Source organism: Pelophylax lessonae (assembly GCF_965119305.1).
Source record: "Pelophylax lessonae genome assembly, chromosome: 9".
NCBI classification, from domain to species: domain Eukaryota; kingdom Metazoa; phylum Chordata; class Amphibia; order Anura; family Ranidae; genus Pelophylax; species Pelophylax lessonae.
The window spans coordinates 103,398,698-103,421,566 of record NC_138776.1 but is presented as its reverse complement, the minus strand read 5'-3'; the positions used below and the strand labels follow the sequence as shown (position 1 = coordinate 103,421,566).

The 22,869-nt window shown below is 40.0% G+C and overlaps 1 protein-coding gene across 1 annotated transcript in view; it reads left to right on the top strand.

Moving 5' to 3' along the window:
• Positions 1–18,482, top strand: part of LOC309564248 (scavenger receptor cysteine-rich domain-containing protein DMBT1-like) — a gene marked incomplete at its 5' end in the record, with an annotated part of 164,579 nt that extends 146,097 nt beyond the window's left edge. Inside the window, 4 exons of the mRNA XM_082268874.1 lie at positions 1,511–1,725; positions 4,645–4,820; positions 7,645–8,033; positions 18,160–18,482. Coding sequence (XP_082125000.1) covers positions 1,511–1,725; positions 4,645–4,820; positions 7,645–8,033; positions 18,160–18,427 — 1,048 coding nt within the window. The 3' untranslated portion in view covers positions 18,428–18,482. The remainder of the gene's footprint in view (positions 1–1,510; positions 1,726–4,644; positions 4,821–7,644; positions 8,034–18,159) is intronic.
• Between the last annotated feature and the right edge of the window lie 4,387 nt (positions 18,483–22,869).

The window sequence follows — 22,869 nt, the reverse complement described above, 5'->3', positions numbered from 1 at the left end:
ACAGACTGATTTAACTGTTGTGGGTTTAGTAACACTTTAACATGAAACTATTTTTCTAAAATGTATCTTCAAATTCATAAAGACACACAACAAAAGGCCATCATGAGGAAAACATATGTGAGATGCTTCTGATTTGAAAATACATTTTCTGTAACCTGGGCGATGCACTATTTCAGGTGCAATCAAACTGAACCTATTAACTTCTTTGTGAGTGACATTATTTTTCTTGAACTAGTAATAAGCCCAGGAGTCAATCAAAGGTGGATTCCATTAAAGGCTTTTCATAAGGGTCTTTAGCTCTGTGACACTGGAAAGCAAACCTGTCATGACTGAAATACGCACGCAGAATTCCTGATCTTGAACCTGATGTTTCTTTGGTAATAGTCACATGAGATGTTAATGACAGAGTACTGAGTATTTGCAGGAGGAGATAATCAAAGGTAGACCTAACTGTTCCCTCATGACAGGCTTTTGTTAAAGCCCATCCCTGGGACAAATTTGCCCCCTTTCCCACCTACTCATTTAAACATTTCTTTAAAATCTCCTTAAGGCTCCGTCAAGCAGATCTGCCTGCTCAGCAGGGGATCTCTCTCTGCTGATCCTCGCTGAGCAGGCGGATGACAGGTCCATGTCCGCTCTGCTAAGCAGAGTGGACACGGACACAGCCCGCTCTCCTCTATGGGGTGGTCAGATAGAAACGGACCGCCTGTCAGTTTCTATCCAACTGTCATCTTTGGCGGCCTAGATTAGATCGGATGCCGGCAGGTGTCCATGAAAACCTGCCGCTCCATTGAGAGCGATGGATGGTCTGATTGGGTCCACCTGAAAAACGGACAGGCGGACCTGATCGGAACAACTGTGTAAAAGGGGTCTAAACCTCATTTCTATTTACTTGAGTCAGCCACTGTCTGGCAGTAGAGACCAATAGTCCAATGTTGCAGTTGACATCACTTTACGCTGCAGTTCTGGAGATAGAGAAAACCCCATGGCTGTACAGACAATGGGATGAGTCCCTGTAACCCAGGCAGTGACATGGACATCACATGGATCATAAACAAGGAAGAACCCTTCTACTCTGCTGTAGGAAGGAAGAAAACTCAGGACCCATCTTATTACATGACAATGGATTTAGGCACGTATTTTGGGCTTTTAGATGCATTTTTCTTATCTTGCTGCAGTGATTAGTTAGACCTCGATCAAACGGGGTGCAAGTGAGCAGCCCCAAATGCAGAACTTACCCACACCTACATGCCTGTCACCTAAGGAAAAGTAGCTGTGTGTGTTCAGCCTCTGCATCTCAATGGACTTGAATAGGCTGCCTGCACCTGGAGGGTAGAGACACTGAAAGAAACATGCCATCCTTGGTATACAGGCCTCTGTGCCCATGTGAACGAGGCCTAGAATGTGCCCATAAAGGAGATTTAAATCCAGCTGCATTAAGTTTATAAACCTTTAAAGTTACTAAAGCTCAACTTTTATAATTTTATTTTTATTTTTTTCTTTGGAACAGAAAGAGGAATTCACAGTCATGTCAGACGTCTTCTGTGTTAGTTTATGATGGTACCCCACGTGGATCAGTTTTACTTGGGAGCCTATGCGAAACAGACACTCGAAGTTTTATTTCCTCATCCAACAGCATAAGTATAGTGTACTCCAGTTATGACGGTGGTCAAGACTTTGAATTCTCTGCTACATATGACTCAGTCATCTCCAACAACAATAACGGTACCTTTATATGTACAGTAGATCTAAAATATCAAACAGCTAAAATTGGGAATCATTTCTACAAATGATCAAAAGCACACTTTAGGATTAATAGGTGCTTCCAATTTACATATATAAAAACATTCAAAAGCACACTTTAGGATTAATAGGTGCTTCCAATTTACATATATAAAAACATGCAGAACACCAAGAACCACATTCATACTCTAAGCTATAGAAGACAATAACAGATCTATGGTATATATTCCATTTACTAGCATGTTTTAATATTGTACTATAACTTGAATTATGAATTTATTTTTGATGTACAGTATATACTGTATGGAAGTCAATATTCGTCTTGTAACTTGTATATTTTTCCCAACTTGTGCACTTCTTCTTATCTTCCACCAAAGCCCCCTAATATTCTTAAGGCAAAGCAAGCCCCTAACCATATGTGACAATGCTCAGGCCTGTTTACCAGAACCAAATGCAGAATTGTGAAAGCCCAGGGGATGTCCCATATCAAGAAGTATTGAGTTTTCTCACTACCTGCTACTGTTGCCAGTATTGGTTTGCTTTCAATATACAAACATTCCTATTTGGGAATTAAGAAGCGGAGTTGGAATTTAGGTATTTATATACAAAACATTTTAGTTTTGGATAGAGTAGGGAATTATTAAAACCCCTGTCAATTTATATTTTTGTCTGTTTCCTCACTAGTTAGACTCACCCTCTCTATTTGTCCTTGTGACCACTTTCACCATGTTAATATATAACAATTGGCTACTTAGGTGTGACTTCTGCATCCTGGAAGTAGGTGGAAGGGGTTAGATGCACCCCTAGACTGGGTAATAATTGATATAAAGTGTTTCGCTAGATCTACCAATAATTGTGAGATGCAGAGGCGTAACTAGAACCTTCAGGGCCCTAGTGCAAGAAACCATGAAGGACCCCCATGACCCCTGGCTGGGGCCCTTTTCTTCAAGCCTGGGGCTCTTCCCACTGATCCTGGGACCCTTTAATCCGGTCGCAGGGCCCTTTATTACAGTCCCGCAGCAGAACCCTTTCACAAATTCTGCAGTAAGCCCCCTTTGTGCCATCTTGGGGCCTCCCCATGGTGGTGAAATGCCAGGGCCCATTTGCAAGTGTGACCTTTGGGATGCTGGTAGTTCACCCACTGGTGTCTGCAGTTTTTATTTTTTGTTGCTTTCATTTTCTTATTTTTTATCTTTTAAAATTTTTATTTTCTTACAATTTCATTCATTCAAAAAAAGAAGGACCCGGAAAATTACGTATTTACGTACCCCTTCCCGGCTCTCCATCTCCTGCAGCAGCCGGTGGAAGAGTGAAGTGGGGGAGCCAGCAGCGCTGTGGGGGGGGGGGCAGGAAACCACACAGGGGCCCAGAGAAAGCAGAAGACATGTGAACTGGATAGGAGGAGTGGCAAGGGCAGCATATAGAAGAACCAATCTCCTCCATTTTCCTCCTGCAGCTACAGGAAAATAGAAGAAAATGGAGGAAATTAGTTCCTCTAGATGCTTCCCCTGCCTATCCAGGTGTACAGGGGAGCCGCACAGGTCCCCTGGAGCATAGGGCCAGGTTGCAATTGAAACCCCTGTAGTTACGCCCCTGGTGAGATATCATAAAGTTAATAACATCTATACAAATCTGTGATAAATAGTGTTAAACATAATTAAACATACTCAATTAAAGAATATGTATAGATAGTGTCATAAATCACATGATTAAAAGTATTCAGAAATCAGTGCTGTAAAAACACAAATATATATTGTATTATATCCAAATAAAACTTATAATATAATAATTCTATTCATAAATGATCTTCAATCAAGAGGCTATATACTGTATATAAATCAACAAATACCATATTAGAATAACAAAATATTGAACCATGCAATCAACTGCCCTACTGGGCAGTGATCCCTGTCACCAGTGTTGTAAATAAAGATGAAATATACAAAAAGTTCAACCACACCTGAAATCCAAGAAAGTCTAGGGTCTAAAATAGTGCCGTAGCAATTTCTTGTATATGTGACTCCACTTCAAAGTATTCTGAGCTCCACCACTGCAATATAGCAGCTCACCAAAAACATTGACCCATATTCTCATTCAGGTCCCAATGTGCTTTATTTATATACAGTAGATAGTCTTCATCCACAGAATATCAATGTTATGCTCAATCTCCTCTCCTCAGTTCGCCATCATATGCAACAATAAAGATCCATATAGAGTGGTAATTCTTAAATCATTTAGTTAAAAATAACAAAACGCTCACATTTTAAAACACTCATATGCGAGTGTAACAAGACCTTGAAATCTCCTCACAAATCACTCTCTTGAACGTCCGGATTTGGCCACAACCGGAAGTGACGTCACCCGGCATCAAAAGACACATTACTTCCACAAGGATGGGTAAACTGGGTACTTCCAAGGGCTCCCCTACTCATAGCAGTAAGGGGCGTTCAGCAGAAGTGGATGTCAGAGTGTGAAGGGTCGGTCTGTCTCTTTAACCTGATATTAAACCCTCAATATTTTTAATTGCTTGCCTACAGGGACAATTTTTGAATTTTGCACACACATTTTAAAATCTGCATTTCTTTACTAGAGAATTGCTTAGAACCCCCAATTACTATACAGTTTTGGAAAGCAGAAGCCCAGGAAAATAAAATGGTAGCTGTTGCATTTTTTTAATGTCAAATGATAACCTGGATCTAGGATCCAAAGGACTCTACAGAAACACATGGTATTTTAAGACTAACACTGCACTTAAAAAGAACCACAAGCCTCCTATATTTTAGCACTGTTGGTACACTAGGCACTTCTTTGGTTATGTCAGGCTCACTTTTATAGTAATTTGTTTGCTGGCTATTGTGGCAAATCGTCATTTTCCTATTATATGTTTTCTCCTTTTTACAGTAACTGTCTCATGCCACTCAAGTTACATGGATGTTAGGGTAGCTCTTGGCTATCTTAATTCTCTGGGATTTTATGAAAGTGACATTTTTCTCAATGATCCACAATGTCGTCCTACTACTCGATCAGGCTGGCTGGAGTTTCACGTCCCTTATCAGCAATGTTTAACAGTCAAGCAGGTAACATATCACAAATTTGCTTTTACTTTCATGCCTGTATTTATGCAAAATGTAGTCTAATTTAGTGACTCTATGTATTTCTGGTTTTGGTCTATAGCTCTCATTTCACTTTTCCACTTTGCTTTCTACAGGAAAACTATACTATATTTTAGGCATTACTCGTTTTCAATGGTATCCCAAATTTTTTTCTGAAAATAATATTTTTAGGTGCTTATTGTTGTCCTATATTTTATAACTATATTTTACATACCTAATTGTAGATTCTGGGGTTATCCATATATTAGGAAATTGTTTGACAAATTGTTGGCAACTGATGAAATAAAATCAATTACACCTTTTTTTTTTTTTTTTTTTTGAGATGACACAACAATTGCAACTGGTGCCGTAGCAGTACCTGGGCAAGCAGGGGATCCATAACCCCCTGGTGAAGGGGAGTTTATCAGTTGAGGAAAGTGTAAAAAGAGTAGTAGACCCATAGGGTTATCTCACTGATATTGCTTTCTGTAAGTGTTGTTGTTAATATAAATGCTCTGGTTCCTGGGAAGACAGATTCTACACCCCAGAGGATCTCCATGGTCTCTGTGGCTTGTAGTTTAATGTAACAAAAATGGAAATTGAAGCACCAAATAACTGCTAAGAAGTCCAGATAAAACTTTATTCCAATAAAAATCAGGGGCAATCCAAAAAGTATAAAACGTGCTTCAATGGTCTTAGATCACCCACCCCCCTTCATCTGGGCTTAATTGACAACAAGGTGAATCTAGAAGTTAGACCATTATTGTTATTTTTCCAGTGTTATTGCAAGCTCAGGTCTTGTCACTAGGTGGTTTGGATACCAAATCAAGCTACAACCACAAAATAATCCACTTTTTTTGCGGTTGTAAGCAGAACAGGAGGCAAGGGAAAATCTTTTAACCAGTTTCGGACTGCCCATTGCAAATATACTGCGGCAGGGCAGCCTGGCTGTGCAAAATTACGTAGATGTACACGATTTTGTGCACGCCATGTAGGGGGCATGTGCATGCCGCCGGAGTGCCGCTCCCGCTGTGATTGAACACAGCGGGAACCAATCCGCAGGCCTGGCGGCCACGATGGTTCGAGGGAGAGGCATAACGGCAGTCTGCCTATGTAAACAAGGCAGACCGCTGTTCTGTCAGGGAGTAAACACATGTCTCTTTTCCTCTAATGCATCCACTCCCCACACAGTTAGAAAGCACTCCCTAGGAGCACACTTAAACCCCTATTCACCCCCAGTGTTAACCCTTTCCCTGCCAGTGTAATTTATACTGTAACAGTGCATATTTTTTTAGCACTGTTCACTGTATTAGTGTCACTGGTCTCCAAAAAGTGTCACTGGCTGTCGCAGTCCTGCTAAAAATTGCTGATCACTGCCATTACTAGTAAAAACAATAAAGAAAAATAAAAAGTCAATAAATCTATCACAAAGATTGTAGTCGCTATACCTTTTGCGAAAACCAACCAATATACACTTATTAGGATTTTTTTTATCAAAAATATGTAGCAGAATACATACTGGCCTAAATTGATGAAGAAATTTGATTTTTTTTTTTTTTTATTGGATATGTTTTATAGCAGAAAGTAAAAAATATATATTTTTTTTTCCAAATTGTGTTTTTTTTTTATATATAATGTATAGCGCAAAAAATAAAAACCGCAGAGGTGATCAAATACCACCAAAACAAACTCTATTTGTGGGAAAAAAAAGACATCCATTTTTATTTGGGTACAGTGTTGCACGACCGCACAATTGTCAGTTAGAGCAACGCAGTGCCGTATCACAAAAAATGGCCTGGTCAGGAAGGGGGTAAAGCCTTCCGGAGCTGAAGTGGTTAATGGTCATATTTGCACCAGTGACAAATGTCTAAAAGGAGATTTCATCTCATATTGCTCTAAGTTGTCTCCAGAACACAGAAAAAAAGAGATTGTCCCAATAGGCCAAATCAAAGCAAAGAAACTAGCAGATATACAGAAATAAGTGATGAATGACAACCTACATAGTACATATTTCTCTTTGTAAAGATCTCCTTTTAAGCTGTTTGATAATATTTACTTAATAAGACAGAACATCTTTTAGTTTCCACTAACTGCCATTTTGTATTTCCTGTGCTACGCTATTACAAAATGCATGCAAAGAGGTTTTTCCTTACACAAACATTAGCAAAGGAGATGAGCAAATACAGTTATAACTTATTGCTTGCAATATAAATGTAATATGATGAATGCACAAATAATACAACCAGAAGGTTTAAATGAGCATCTCTTGGCCCTATACCTTCTCTCTTGTCCCCTTGTTGTGATATTATCACAAACTTCAGTTCCAAAACCTAGGCAAAGCAAGTTGCTGGACACCCAATAAAAAGGTGTCATTGTCACACTGGCAGTTCAAGGACACCTGAAAACAACCCTCCCTCTCTGCTCTTGGAAGACTTTAGACCCAGTGGGGTTGATTTACTAAAACTGGAGAGTGCAAAATCTGGTGCAGCTGTGCATGGTAGCCAATCGACTTCTAACTCCAACTTGTCCAATTAGGCTTTGACAAAAAAAAAAAAAAAAAAAAAACCTGGAAGCTGATTGGTTCTGTGCAGAGATAGACCAGATTTTGCACTCTCCATTTTTAGTAATTCAACCCCAGTGTGTCAAGTGACCACATATTTAGGTAAGTATTTTGGGCTTTAAGATTGGTGTATTTAATATAGTGCAACCATTAGAGTGGGTTAAAAGGTAAATGACGGGACATGGTCATATTGCACCCAGAGATGAGCTTTAAATATTTTAATTTACCATACTGCTATCCCTTTTTTAGGTTGAAAATGACACTATCAACTACTCCAATACCCTGTCTACCTACTCAGAAGACCCCATAGTGATCTACAGAAAAAAATTAAATTTGTCTGTGAAATGTCGAATGTATCAAGACACCATAGTGGAAGGCATGTACTATCCTGATGATACAATAAGGAACACAGTATTGCAATATGGCTTGTATTCCGCCAATCTGACATTCTTCCAGACCTCAAATTTTATACAACCTGTGAACAGGTACCCATACTATGTAAGGCTCAACCAGCCTTTGTTCCTGCAAGCCTCCTTAATCACAAATGAGACTGACTTGGACCTTTTCGTAGATACATGCATTGCATCTCCTGATGAGTTTAACTTTACTGGAAGAGTTTTCTATATTGTTTACAAAGGGTAAGATACCATCTTTTGAGTATGTTTTTCTTGGTTTTATGCTTCCTTGCTATGTATTAAATGGCTGAAGTGATGTTTTGGATAACTAACCATCTATCAATTGTCAGAATACTAACTATCTATCAATTGCAACAGAATACAGGAAGCTATGTCATTTGTTATGAATATACATTAGTCTTTTCAATTTCTACAGCTACAGTAGAACTGGAATGTTATGAAAATGGATGCACAAGGAAGGAACACCTTTTATTTTGCTTTATAGGGACTAAAGATTTAGTTCAAATCTTCTGGAGTAAAACCACTTGTGGATATCTTGTGAGATCTGCACCTATGTGTTAACATGGTTAAATAGGGAATAATTATACCTGCCACCTTATAGTGAAGTATGTAAATACAATCGCAAATTGCAATTATAGCAGCACTAATTCTTCACAAGTGTATAAATGTGCTCTCATGTTCTTTGAATCCCAAAAAATATATAAATACACTTGTTAAATTATTGTGATAAAATCGCTCAAATATAAATAAGTCTAAAATAGTGGATACAAAATGATGTGATTCAATAGATCAATACATAAAAATAAAAAAAATATATAAATGTAAAAATAGTGGCCAGTGCTCACAATACAATGTGCTACGGTGCCAAAATTTTGAAATATAAATAATTTTTTTTTTCAAATTTTATCTTTATTTATTTAAGTTCAGTTACATATATAGTCTGTACATTTACAATTCATCTTTAAATCCCACATTCTATAATAACAAAGTCACATATTAATTCTTCTGGGGATATCTTCCTAAATGTAATTATAACTGATCTCAAAGAACCTTTTCTTACTTTTTCCTTCTCTACTACTCGCCCAAATACACCCTAATAAATCCTAACCCCCCCAAACAAAAAAAAAATATATATATAAATAATTTATATTACAGAGTCCTAGAAGGAACTTTACCAATAGCCCTGAAACAATCCCTTGTGCAAAGTGAATGCCAATATGGATTTCAACCTTGTGGTATAACTTCTTAGTCCTGCAAAACATGATGGTGGCACCCTCCAAACACCGCCAAGAATAGGGGAAATGGAAACTCACCAGAAGTTGTTAATCTCTGTTGGCATATGTCAACAAAAGATCACAAAGCACTTAGTGGATGTTCGTGGTCTGGATATATGGACCATACACCCTTGTGGAGGAAATCCCTATGAGTGGTCTCAGGGGACATAAACCAGATAGATAGGCGGACTCCTCATAGTGTAGAATTTGGGAAATTCCAAGTTTATTAAAAGTAATTAAAACATGCAGAATTGACAAGCGAAACAGACCCGATTGTTCCCCATGGAACGTGGGGCTCCCTTGAAGTCACCCGCACTAGATGCAGGGAGCCGCGCCACTTCAGGAAGTGTTCTGATCGGTGTGCGTTCCAGGGTGAGTCCAAAGCGAGGTAGCGTGCGTGTCAGCTTGACGCGTTATAAACACACGTGCCATGTTTTACAGATATAGATATTTGTGTTATAATATATTTTATATGTTTAGTATTTTATTATTATACAGGATTTATATAGCGCCAACAGTTTGCGCAGCGCTTAACAAAATGAGGCAGACATTACAGTTACACTACAATTTGGAACAAAAGGAATCAGAGGGCCCTGCTCGTTAGAGCTTACAATCTAAAAGGGAGGGTCAATTGATACAAAAGGCAATAGCTGTGGGGGATGAGCTGATGGAGCAAGTGAAACAGCGTTATTAGTTAGTAGCCGGGTAGGCTTCTTTAAAGAGAAGGGTTTTCAGGGATCGTCTAAAGATGGATAGATTAGGGGACAGTCGGACAGATTGGGGTAGAGAGTTCCAAAGAATGGGAGAAGCTCTGGAGAAATCCTGGAGGTGAGCATGGGAAGAGGTGACAAGGGAGCTAGAGAGCAGGAGGTCTTGGGAGGACCGAAGAGAGCGGCTAGGTTGATATTTTGAGATCAGGTTAGTGATGTAGCTGGGGGCAGAGTTGTGGATGGCTTTGTAAACTATTGTTAGCACTTTGAATTTTATTTGTTGGGTGAGTGGAAGCCAATGAAGGGATTGGCAGAGAGGGTTGGAGGACACTGAACGGTTGGTAAGGTGGATAAGTCTTGCAGCTGCATTCATTATGGATTGAAGGGGGGATAATCTATGTAAGGGTAATCCAATGAGGAGGGAGTTGCAATAGTCGAGGCGAGAGATAACCAGGGCATGAATTAAAAGCTTGGTGGTGTCATTGGTTAAAAAGGGCCGTATTCTAGCGATGTTGCGGAGGTTAAGGCGGCATGATTTGGACAGGGATTGGATGTGAGCCTGAAAGGACAGTGCAGAGTCCAGGGTTACCCCTAGCACCCTGGCATGTGTGGAAGGACTAATAGTTATTCCATTGATCTTGACAGAGAATTCCGGGGAAGGGGCACGTAGAGGAGGAAATATTATGAGCTTGGTTTTAGATAGATTCAGTTTGAGGAAGTGGTGAGACATCCAGGCTGACATGTCTGTTAGTAGATCAGTGATGCGGGAGGAGACTGATGGGGTGAGCTGAGGGGTAGAGAGGTAGATTTGGGTGTCATCAGCATAGAAATGGTAGTGGAAGGCGTGGGAGGCTATTAGCTGACCCAGGGAGGAGGTATAGATTGAGAATAGTAGCGGTCCAAGGACAGAACCTTGGGGGACCCCAACAGTAAGAGGAGTTGCAGAGGAGTAAGTGGAATTGTAAGTGACACTGAAGGTGCGGTGAGATATGTAAGATTCGAACCAGTGGAGAGCACAGTCACGGAGACCGAGCAAACTGAGTTTTTTGAGAAGGAGGGGGTGGTCAACAGTATCAAAGGCAGCCGAGAGGTCCAAGAGTAAGAGTATCGAGTAGTGACCATTGGTTTTTGCTGTTAGTAAGTCATTTGTAAGTTTTAGGAGAGATGTTTCTGTGGAGTGTTGCCGGCGTATTCACATATATACATAATTGAGATATTATTTTGGCACACAAACCACTGGCACATGTGTGTTTGTAAGAAAACATTTGTTGTTGAGTGTGTTATTTATGGTATTTTTAGCACATTGTATATGATTGTGTGGAGCATGATTTCAATTTATTATTTTTTAGCATTACTTATATTGTGTAACAGCACCTACTTTCATTTTTTATAAACAGGTGGGGGGTACTGCGCTTCTGGGTTGATAGTGTATGAACTGTGCTTAATATAAATGCCTATCACAATAAGGGAACTATAGCATGTGTGGGTGATTTAAATAAATAAGATAAATCCGCACTCAAATAGAAAATACCACAGTGCTAAAATATTGACACGGCACTCTAAAAATATATGAATAAATAGGAAAATGAAAAACCACTTATAGTGCTGAAAATGCTATAGTGACAGATAAAGTGCTCAGGTGCATATAAATAAATATATTAGACAAAGTTAAAGTGTCCTCTGTGCTCCACAAAAATCCAACAGTCTGGGTGAAATATAGTCCAAAAGGTTAAGGTAAGTGTTCAAGTGGGGGAAAATTATCCACAGGTGCTGCTCCTTCACCTAACACCGTGCTTAGGGTAGTGGGGTGCTTTTCCTCAACCCCTCTAAGTGTTCTAGCAGCTCACCTTAAGGTCTAAGGGTAAAGGCCTTATAATTAATCCAGGGGGCTCCTCTCCAATCCTATATCGTGCTCCACTGGGGCCAGGTATCTGGGTTGCTGCGGGTGGGTTGGCTCCCTCTCCCTCTCCAGGCTCCCAGCGGTCTCAGTGGATCTTAAGGTCTATGGGTAAAGGCCTTATAATTAATCCAGGGGGCTCCTCTCCAATCCTATATCGTGCTCCACTAGGGCCAGGTATCTGGGTTGCTGCGGGTGGGTTGGCTCCCTCTCCCTCTCCAGGCTCCCAGCGGTCTCAGTGGATCTCAAAACAAAGGCTCGAAATAGTGCAAGTATGTCATGGATAACGGGGTGCTTTATTTAAATAGGGTTAAAAACACTCACATTTTGTTGAATAAACAAGCGCATAAAGAAGTATCGGAGTGGGATCGCAGTCCTCACTTCCGCAATGTGCGTCACTTCCGGTCCGAACGTCCCTACGCGTTACGCCACTTCCGCGTCACGTGGCTTCTTCAGGGGTTGCTATTGGCCGTGCGTGACGCTTATTTATGTTACTGAGGCGGGATATGCTCTTATCACCATTTTGGATGTGGGTATGTATTCGTTCTAAGGGAACCAGATATGCCGATTCCACCATATTTTAGAAGCCCTCTCCGGGCTCCAGGGATATGTTAAACCTCTATGAATTTAGTCCATAAATGCTAAAATACCAATTGAAGATGCAAATTTAAAAATGGACATGGCAATCCGATGGAAGTCTAAGTATTCGAATATATTCTAGTTGTTCACGGAGGAATGTGTCCCGGAAGTGGAGCACATATTCACATCGCTACATTTTCCAATCACAGTCATAAAAAGTCATAACTGTCATATTTTACCAGTACCTTCTCTTGTAAAAATAAAATAAAATATACATGATATACCCCAAGAAACATAAATTAATAGTATAAAACTCTGGATACCAGATAAAAGTATTATGGCTACATATACCTGAATACAATCTCATCTGTTTTAAAAGGTAATCCATGATGAATCAAGGGAACATAGCTATAGATAAATTACCGAATATTGGTTGATAAACATATATATAAATGTATATTAAAAGGTTATATTATTAAAATATTTAAAAAGAAAGATAAAAATCCTATTCTAAGGGAGGTAGATGTTGTGTTATAAAATTCTACCACTAGATGGAGCTAGTTATACTTAAAAGGAGACTAAGTCTATATGGTAGTATGAATAGGAGCCTAGGATAACTCAACAAGGTGGGATGTGGGGGGCATACACTTAGTTGATTCTGATGGGATAACGCATTAAATATTATGATTAAAAGTCACTTATAAAACAGTTTAAGTCGAATTCTATGTTCAGGCCATTTGGATTAAGTGTATCTAAAGTATGAATCCAATAGGATTCGCGTTGGCTGAGGGATCTCACTTTGTGGCTCCCTCTCCAATGCCGCTTATATGGTTCAATAGCCCAGAATCTTAGCTTTGAGGGATCTTTATTGTGGTATATATCTGTCACTATAGCATTTTCAGCACTATAAGTGGTTTTTCATTTTCCTATTTATTCATATATTTTTAGAGTGCCGTGTCAATATTTTAGCACTGTGGTATTTTTTATTTGAGTGCGGATTTATCTTATTTATTTAAATCACCCACACATGCTATAGTTCCCTTATTGTGATAGGCATTTATATTAAGCACAGTTCATACACTATCAACCCAGAAGCGCAGTACCCCCCACCTGTTTATGATTTTGACACTGTATGGTTATCAGTTTTGGTACTAGCAGCATCTGGGACCTACACCAACCCTTTTATATCGTTCTCCCCAGACAGCGCAGGACTCACCACACTACTCCCTTGACATACTTTCATTTTTTGTTTCATTGATTTGTGGTCTTTCTTACCACATTTAAAGGGGCTGAAGTTATTTGTTAGGTTGCATTATAAGTTATGATTGGTGCCGTCCCAAGGTATATAAAGTTTTGTTTTGCTGTCTTTATCATGTTGTGGAGATTTTCCTTTTCTTCCTGTCCTAGAGAAGCAATAGGAAATATGAGTAAATGACTCTAAATTGAGTGCATTTCCCCGCTTAGGCAGTTGTCACCAGAACAGGTGTGGCCATTAAAAAACTTCTCCCCAATCCTCCAGTGAAAACTGTAACATTTTACAATTGCATCAATTTTCATTCAGTGGGTACAGAAAAACCCATGAAGCCAGAACTTCATCTACTTGTTGGGATATGACTAAGGCAAGGATTGGCCAAAATGCATTAATAGGGGACACCCCTAGGAATTAGGAATACTAACAGGGGTCCTAAAAATTCTGTACATTATCCAAAAACATGTTTTGCCTTTACATAGATACACTCCTAAATCCTAACCTTTAGGTATTGTAGATTGTAAGGTAACAGAAAATAAGATTTCAGGTATTGGATTTTACAAAACACCAATCATTTTAAATAAACATACTTATTACAAAGTGAATACAGTGTCTGAAAACTCTGTGTATTCAAAATATGCACAATACAACTATCTGGTATACAATATTTAACAGCTTCCCGCCGGGCCTTTAATAGAATGGCGGCCTAGTGGGCATACTGCAATCCTGGGTAGATGCCATATGACAACCTCCCAGGATTGCGCCTTTTGCCCACCCCACCCACTGTGTCCACCAGACACATCAGATGGCAAATCAGTGTACCTAACTGATCCCTGTGCCTAATCAAAGCAGATCACATGGCAGTTGTACACAATGAATGGCTTACATTCATAGCCATTAATTGTGTACTATAGTGTTGATCTCTGTGATTGCTTACAGTGATCACATGGTACAAACAGGCCCAAGTATACCATGTGATACCTGTGGCCAATCACAGCTTCACAATAGTACACACTGGATGAATCAATGCCATTCATAAAAAATGGTTGCTTATAACAGTGATTATTACTGTAATAAGCAACCAATGTGTGTAAAAAAAAAATCCTGATCATCCCCCCATAGTAGTAGTGTCGCTATGGTAACACTGTACTACTCTGATCACAGTATGTAAAAAAGAAAATTGTGAAAAAAAAATGTTTTTTTTTTACATACTGCTACACCATTTATATGCACTGGTCAAAATAATTTGGTGGAGGGGGGGATTTTGGTGTGAGGTAGTTTTACAGGGGTTAGGCTTGGCCACTTAGTTCCAGTGAAGTGAACTCTTCAGATGCACGTATACCAAGATATTTTAGACAATTTCATGCTCCCAACTTTGTGGGAAAAGTTTGGGGATAAGTACTTAAAGCAAGGTCCCTAAAGATATTGATGAACGAGTGGAGGAACTTGACTGGCCTGCACAGAGTTCTGACCTCAACCTGACAGAACACCTTTGGGATAAATTAGAGCTGAGACTGCGAGCCAGGCCTTCTTGTCCAACATCATTGCTTGACCTCACAAATGTGCTTCTGGAAGAATGGTCAAACATTCCCTTAGACATAGGTATACAAAACACAAAAAAAGAGGTTGCAGCCTAACCAGATTTTCAACAATAAGTCTCTGATATATATGTCTCTATGGTAAAAATCATCTGACAGTCCAAATGAGTAATGGATAGTGTAGAATCCCCACACCAGCGTCTGTGAAAAAAAGGTACGTGCACACTTGTCACCATCGTGAGGGAGACAAGCCTGCTTACCAGAACCTTGACCATCAAATTCTATAAAGGTCAACAGCAGCATATCAGGAATCTAAGGCCAGGTGAAGACATGATCCCAAAATCCCACTCAGATCATCACATCATCTATCAACACAGGTCACTATGATATGCAGGTTCTATGGTTAGCACCCAAGTAGATTCATGTTTTAAATCAATATGGACAGCACGATCAATAGTACTGTGGAACATAAAGGGGTATTCCTCGGCATTGTGTAAAAAGTCTGTTCGATCTTGTCTCCTTTGATCATCCCCTTGTTCCACTGTCCCCTGATAATTTCCTGATAACAATTCCCATAGACCCACTCCTAAATCTAGTGGACAGCCTTCCCAGAAGAGATAAAGCTGTTATAGCTGCAAAGGGTGGGCCAACTCAATATTGAACCCTACAGACTAAGACTGGGATGCCATTAAAGTTCATGTGTGTGTGTAAAGGCAGGTGTCCCAATACTTTTGGTAATATAGTGTATATATTATAGTTTGTGGACTCTATAGCTTTCTTACAGACTAAATACATTGCTCAAAAAAATAAAGGAACACTTTTTAATCAGAGTATAGCATCAAGTCTATTAAATTCCTGGGATATTGATCTGGTTAAGTAGCAGAGGGGGTTGTTAATAAGTTTCAGCTGCTTTGGTGTTAATGAAATAAACAGGGACACTAGATGGGCAAAAATGAGACAACCTCCAAAACAGGAATGATTTTACAGGTGGAAGCCACTGAAATGTTTTTCCCTACTCATCTTTTCTGACTGTTTTTCACTAGTTTTGCATTTGGCCAGGGTCAGTGTCACTACTGGTAGCATGAGGCAATACCTGGACCCTATAGAGGTTGCACAGGCAGTCCAACTCCTCCAGAATAGCACATCAATACGTGCCATTGTCAGAAGGTTTGCTGTGTCTCCCAGCACAGTCTTAAGAGCATGTAGGAGATTTCAGGAGACAGGCAGTTACTCTAGGAGAGCTGGACAGGGCCAAAAAAGGTCCTTAACCCGTCAGCAGGACCAGTATCTGCTCCTTTGTGCAAGGAGGAACAGGATGAGCACTGCCAGAGCCCTACAAAATGATCTCCAGCAGGCCACTGGTGTATTTGACTCTGACCAAACAATCAGAAACAGTCTTCATGATGGTGGCCTGAGGGCCCAGCGTCCTCTCGTGTGCTCACTGCCCGGCACCGTGGAGCTCGATTGGCATTTGCCACTGAACACCAGATATGGCAGGTCCGCCACTGGCGCCTTGTGCTTTTTACAGATCAGAGCAGGTTCACCCTGAGCACATGTGACAGATGTGAAAGGGTATGGAGAAGCTGTGGAGAACTATCTGCTGCCTGTAAATTTGCTCAGCATGACCGGTTTAGTGGTGGGTCAGTGATGCTCTGAGGAGGCATATCCATGGAGGGAAGCACAGACCTCTACAGGCTAGACAATGGCACCCTGCCTGATATTAGGTATTGGGATGAAATCCTTGGACCCATTGTCAGACCCTACACTGGTGCAGTGGGTCCTGGATTTCTCCTGGTGCACGACAATGCCCTGCCTCATGTGGTGAGAGTATGCAACCAGTTCCTGGAGGATGAAGGAATTGATACTATTGAATGGTCCTCACGCTCAGCTAACCTAAATTCAATAGAACACTTCTGGGACATTCTGTTTTGGTTAATCGGACCCTGCCAGTTAGCACCTCAGTCTGTTCAGGAGCTCAGTTGATACCCTGTTCCAGATCAGGGAGAAAATACCCCGAATACCATTCGTCATCTCAAAATGAGCATGCCCGATGTTGTCAGGCATGCATACAAGCATGTGGGGGCCATACAAACTATTGAGTACCATTTTGAGTTGCTGCAATTAAACTTCAGCAAAATGAACTAGCCTGCTGCATCATTTTTTCACTTTGATTTTTTGGGTGTCTTTAAATTCAGCCCTCTGTAGGTTGATAATTTTATTTCCATTAAACAATGTGGCATCCTTTTCTTCCTAACACATTACTCAGTCCATATCTGTATAGATATCCAGCATGATATTTTTCCCCATTGAGACCTGATGTGTTTTCATTTTTTTGAGCAGTGTAATATACACTGATTTGGGTTATTTTTTTTTTTTTTTACCAAAGAAATGTAGTAGCATACATTTTATTCTAAATTGATGAAAAAAGATTATATATTTGCAAAATGTTATAACAGAAACAAAGAAACATTTTTTTTTTCAACATTTTTCTATCCCTTTTCATTATTTTGAAAAAATAAGCAAAGTAGTGAATACATGCCACCAAAAGAAGGCTCTATTTGTGTGAAACAAATTATAAAAAATTAATTTGGGTTGAATGTAATTGACTGAGTAATTGTCATTCAAGTGTGACAGTGCTGAAAGCTGAAAATCTAGGCAGAAAGGGGGTAAAAGTGTCTGGTATTGAGGTGGTTAAAATCACATTTATGAAGGATTAGTGCGATTTTGCTTCTCTATACCCCACCTAAAATATAAGCAATGAAATATTTAATATAGTAATTCAAAGACTTATGCAGAGTAGAAATGGTATGCATGCACACAAGGATTTCATTAAAGCGTATACAAATCCAAGAAAAAAAAAGTACTATATTGCACCCAACAGTACTTATCTGGGGCAGCTGTGTTAGTTTTGTCTTTTTTTTCAGGCTTTTTTGTTGATATTATATTCTTTAATGTACATATATATATTGCAGATACAGTATTGTTAGATGTTCAGGGACCATGCATTGTTGGTTTGGCCTATTGTGTTCTATACATTATAATAACCCAGAATAACATATTGACAACAAAAAACTGTAATTCATTATTCTCTTACATTTCAGGTGCAGCAGCCTTCCTGATTATAGGATATATTCTTCCTCTACAAACAGCACAGTCCGGTTTGGATTCAATGCCTTCAGCTTTCTGAAGAAACATTCCGGTGTCTACATTCAGTGTAGATTGAGAGTGTGTCGTAGGGGCAGTCAAAGCCAGCACTGCAGTCACAGCTGTGTGCCAAGGCGTAAGCGAGCGGCTGAACCTCACCACTATGAGGAGGTACATGTTGTCGTTGGACCTGTTGAAGCTCAGGAAGAATCAGTAGATGGATAACTCAACATATTTCACAAAGATAAATGCCTACAGAATTTATAGTTTCACTAATTTACGTTCAGGTCTTATTGATCTATTCTAGTTTTGATCTGAAAAAATTAATATTGTAGTTCATGCTTGTTTATGCAGTATATCAAATATTAAACGCATAATAAATGAAAGCAACTGCATCATGTCATGGTGTACAATCTAAAAGTGTATAAACAACATGATTCATCTACTGTAAAATGTGAATTGGTAAGCTATGAATCTAACATTTTAATGTGATGTTTAGTGCATCTATAGTCGAAACCTTTTTTTTTTTTTGTTTAACCACTTTAACACTTTTTTCAACTTGGCACTGCACAAATTTAACTGACAATTGCGCAGTCATGCAACGCCGTACCCAAACTAAATTTACGTCCTTTTTTCCCCACAAACAGAGCTTTCTTTTGGTGGTATTTAATCACCTCTGCGCTTTTCATTTTTTTGCGATATTAATAAAAAAATAGCGAAAATGTTGCGAAAAAATTGACATTTTCTACATTTTCTAAAAAATATCGAATATATTACATTTTTGTCATATATTTAGACCAAAATGTATTTAGCTACAGGTCTTTGACAAAAACATTCTCAATGAGCGTATTTTTAACCACTTTAAGACCGGAAGATTTTACCCCATTCCTGACCAGGCTATATTTCCCCACAAATAGAGCTTTATTTTGGTGGTATTTGATCACCTGTGCGATTTCTCATTTTTGAAAAAAAGAGCAACAATTTTGAAAAAAAAAACAATATTTTTCACATTCTGATATATATAACATTCCCCCCAAAAAAATGTATAAATAAAAATGTTTTAACATTTTAGGCCAATTTGTTTTTCTGCTACATATTTTTGGTATAAAAAATCACAATAAGCGTATTTTGATTGGTTTGCGCAAAAGTTATTGCGTTTAGTAACTACAGGAAAGATTTGTCATTTTTATTGTTTATTTTTTTTTTTACTAGTAATGGCGGTGATCTGCGATTTTTTTTGCGGGACTGCGACATTGCGGCGGACAGATCGGACCCCTAACATACATTTTTGAGACTTTTGGAGGGACCAGTGACATTACTACAGTAATCAGTGCTATAAATATGTACTGTTACTGTAATAATGACACTGGAAGGGAAGGGGTTAACACTGTTGGTGATCAAGGGGTTAAATGTGTGCCTCATGCTTACTGACGTGTGGGGGGGGGATTGTGTGACACAGACACAGATCGCAGGTTCAGCTATGCTAAATCTTGTGATCTGTCCCTGCCTGTCACAGAGGAGAAACAAAGTGGGCGGATTTCCTCACTCTTTCCCCGATGATCGCGCCGCCGAGAGAGGAAGGAATACAGCGACGTAGGTTTACGTCGCTGGACCCAGCTGAGCCGCTCTGCTGCAGTAGCAGCAACGTGAGCGGTCAGCAAGTGGTTAATAACTGTTTATTGAAAATAAAAGGAAATACAAATACGGTACAACACTTAAAAATATAAGAAAGTGAAGCAGACCACAACACATATGGCTAAGAAAGTGCAGCAGACCACAACACATATGGATAAACACGTGAAACGAGCAATACAACAACATTGCGTGTCATAAGCCGTAGTATTGAATCCTGACAAAAGTCAACAAAAGGTTGTATGTCCCGTTTATTCAAGAAAGAAGGTATAAAAGAGAATAGGGAGAAAAAGATAGAAAAGAAGGAAGAGGGAAAGGGGAAGGGGAGGGAAGGGGACCCCAACCAGTGGATGCAACAAAGAGGTTAGGCAATGATAATGATAGGAAGGCTGGTATGGCCCAAGCAATTATACATGCATAAACATTAGGTATTAGGTAAATTTCTGCATACTCCAAAGGTAAAGGCTAGCCAGCAGGCCCATATTTTATGAAAGATGTGTGCTTGCTCTTTAAGATCAAAGGAGAGATCTTTCATAAGTGCTATATGTTCAACTGATTGTAACTAGAGGCATACAGTGGGAACAGTGCTCTGTTTCCAGAATTTGTGAATCAACAATTTTGCTGCGTTTAGCAAATGGGGGGAGGGGGGGGGGTGATAGATTTCTTATATCGGCCTACTGGCTCGCCCGAGCAATGAAATAGTACAGCCCAAGGGTCGTCGGGTCGCAACCTTTTTTTAAAATTTTTGAATAGAGTGGGAAAAGTTAGATCCTCTGTCATGTTTTTATTGCTGTATGTTTCTTCTTTGAAGAGATTCTCCCCTCTATTTGTACTAAAGACTAGTGTTGAGCGAACACGGACTGTATTATTCGTGTTCGTACCGAATAATTGGATTTTTTGTACCCGAACACGGACACGGACACTTTACTGTATGTTCGGGTAAAAATCCGTGTTCGGTCGTTTTATTTCCGGGTTTTGCATGCTTTGGCGCTCTTTTCATGGCGGGCTTTCAACAGCCAATCAACAATCGTTTAACTGGTGTGCCTTAAGCCATCCCAGCCATGCCTGCAAATGTCTCAGTAGCTGTGATTGGCCGTCTGAAGCATGTGACCAAGTCTTTATAAGTTCGAGACAGCCGCAGCGGCGTCATTATGCTGCTTAGATTCAGGGACAGAGCACACATCAACGTGCTGGCTGCTGATTAGGGAAAGATAGGCAGGAAAAAACCATTTGTGTCCGGATAGAATTGAGGGACAGGTCGGAGTGTTTAGGCAGGGCGAGTTGTAGGCATTTTAGGGATAGAGTCTGCTGAATTATATAGGGTCAGTGTCTTCTACAAACTACAATCGATATTGCTGTGTGGGGGGTGGGGTGAATCTGCACTCAATCCTGATCTACGATCTCTTCTCAATCCTGTTAGGGACAGAGTCTGCTGAATTTTAGGGAAACTGTGTTCTACAAACTACAATCGATATTGCTGTGTGGGGGGTGGGGTGAATCTGCACTCAATCCTGATCTACGATCTCTTCTCAATCCTGTTAGGGACAGAGTCTGCTGAATTTTAGGGAAACTGTGTTCTACAAACTACAATCGATATTGCTGTGTGGGGGGTGGGGTGAATCTGCACTCAATCCTGATCTACGATCTCTTCTCAATCCTGTTAGGGACAGAGTCTGCTGAATTTTAGGGAAACTGTGTTCTACAAACTACAATCGATATTGCTGTGTGGTGTGGGATTGGAGATAGGCAGGTGTCAGTGATCCACATCCATTTTTCTGTGTGTGAGCTGCAGTGAACACAATCTTTTTGGGCTGCAGTGAACACAATCTTTTTGGGCTGCAGTGAACACAATCTTTTTGGGCTGCAGTGAACACAATCTTTTTGGGGTGCAGTGAACAAAATCTTTTTGGGGTGCAGTGAACACAATCCTTTTTGGTGTGCAGTGAACACAATCTTTGTGGGGTGCAGTGAACAAAATCCTTTGTGGGGTGCAGTGAACACAATCTTTTTGGGGTGCAGTGAACAAAATCCTTTTTGGGGTGCAGTGAACAACATCCTTTTTGGGGTGCAGTGAACACAATCTTTTTGGGGTGCAGTGAACAAAATCCTTTGTGGGGTGCAGTGAACACAATCTTTTTGGGGTGCAGTGAACACAATCTTTTTGGGGTGGAGTGAACAACATCCTTTTTGGGGTGCAGTGAACAAAATCCTTTTTGGGGTGCAGTGAACAAAATCATTTTTGGGGTGCAGTTAACACAATCTTTTTGGGGTGCAGTGAACACAATCTTTGTGGGGTGCAGTGAACACAATCTTTTTGGGGTGGAGTGAACAACATCCTTTTTGGGGTGCAGTGAACAAAATCCTTTTTGGGGTGCAGTGAACAACATCCTTTTTGGGGTGCAGTGAACACAATCTTTTTGGGGTGCAGTGAACACAATCTTTGTGGGGTACAGTGAACAGAATCTTTGTGGGGTGCAGTGAACACAATCTTAGGGGGGTACAGTGAACACAATCTTTGTGAGGTGCAGTGAACACAATCTTTGTGGGGTGCAGTGAACACAATCATTGTGGGGTGCAGTGAACTCAATCTTTGTGGGGTACAGTGAACACAATCTCATACTGAAGGTTTGAGGGTGCTGCCTGTTCCATACTCCCCCTACTCCTCATCTAGCCTTTTAGGGGTACAAACAATAGTAATTGGGGCCTAGTGTGGTTGTGTACGTGTGATATACATACACTTTTTTGGGATCATATTTTCTATTCCGCTATTTAATCAAAAACCTTTGGGGATCAGTTAAATTGGGGGATAGTCTGTGTTGGTACGTGTGAGAGAGATCCACCTTTCCAAGTTGTTGGGGTTCATCTCATACTTCTGAAGGTTTGAGGGTGCTGCCTGTTCCATACTCCCCCCTACTCCTAGCCTTTTAGGGGTACAAACAATAGTAATTGGGGCCTAGTGTGGTTGTGTACGTGTGATATACATACACTTTTTTGGGATCATATTTTCTATTCCGCTATTTAATCAAAAACCTCTG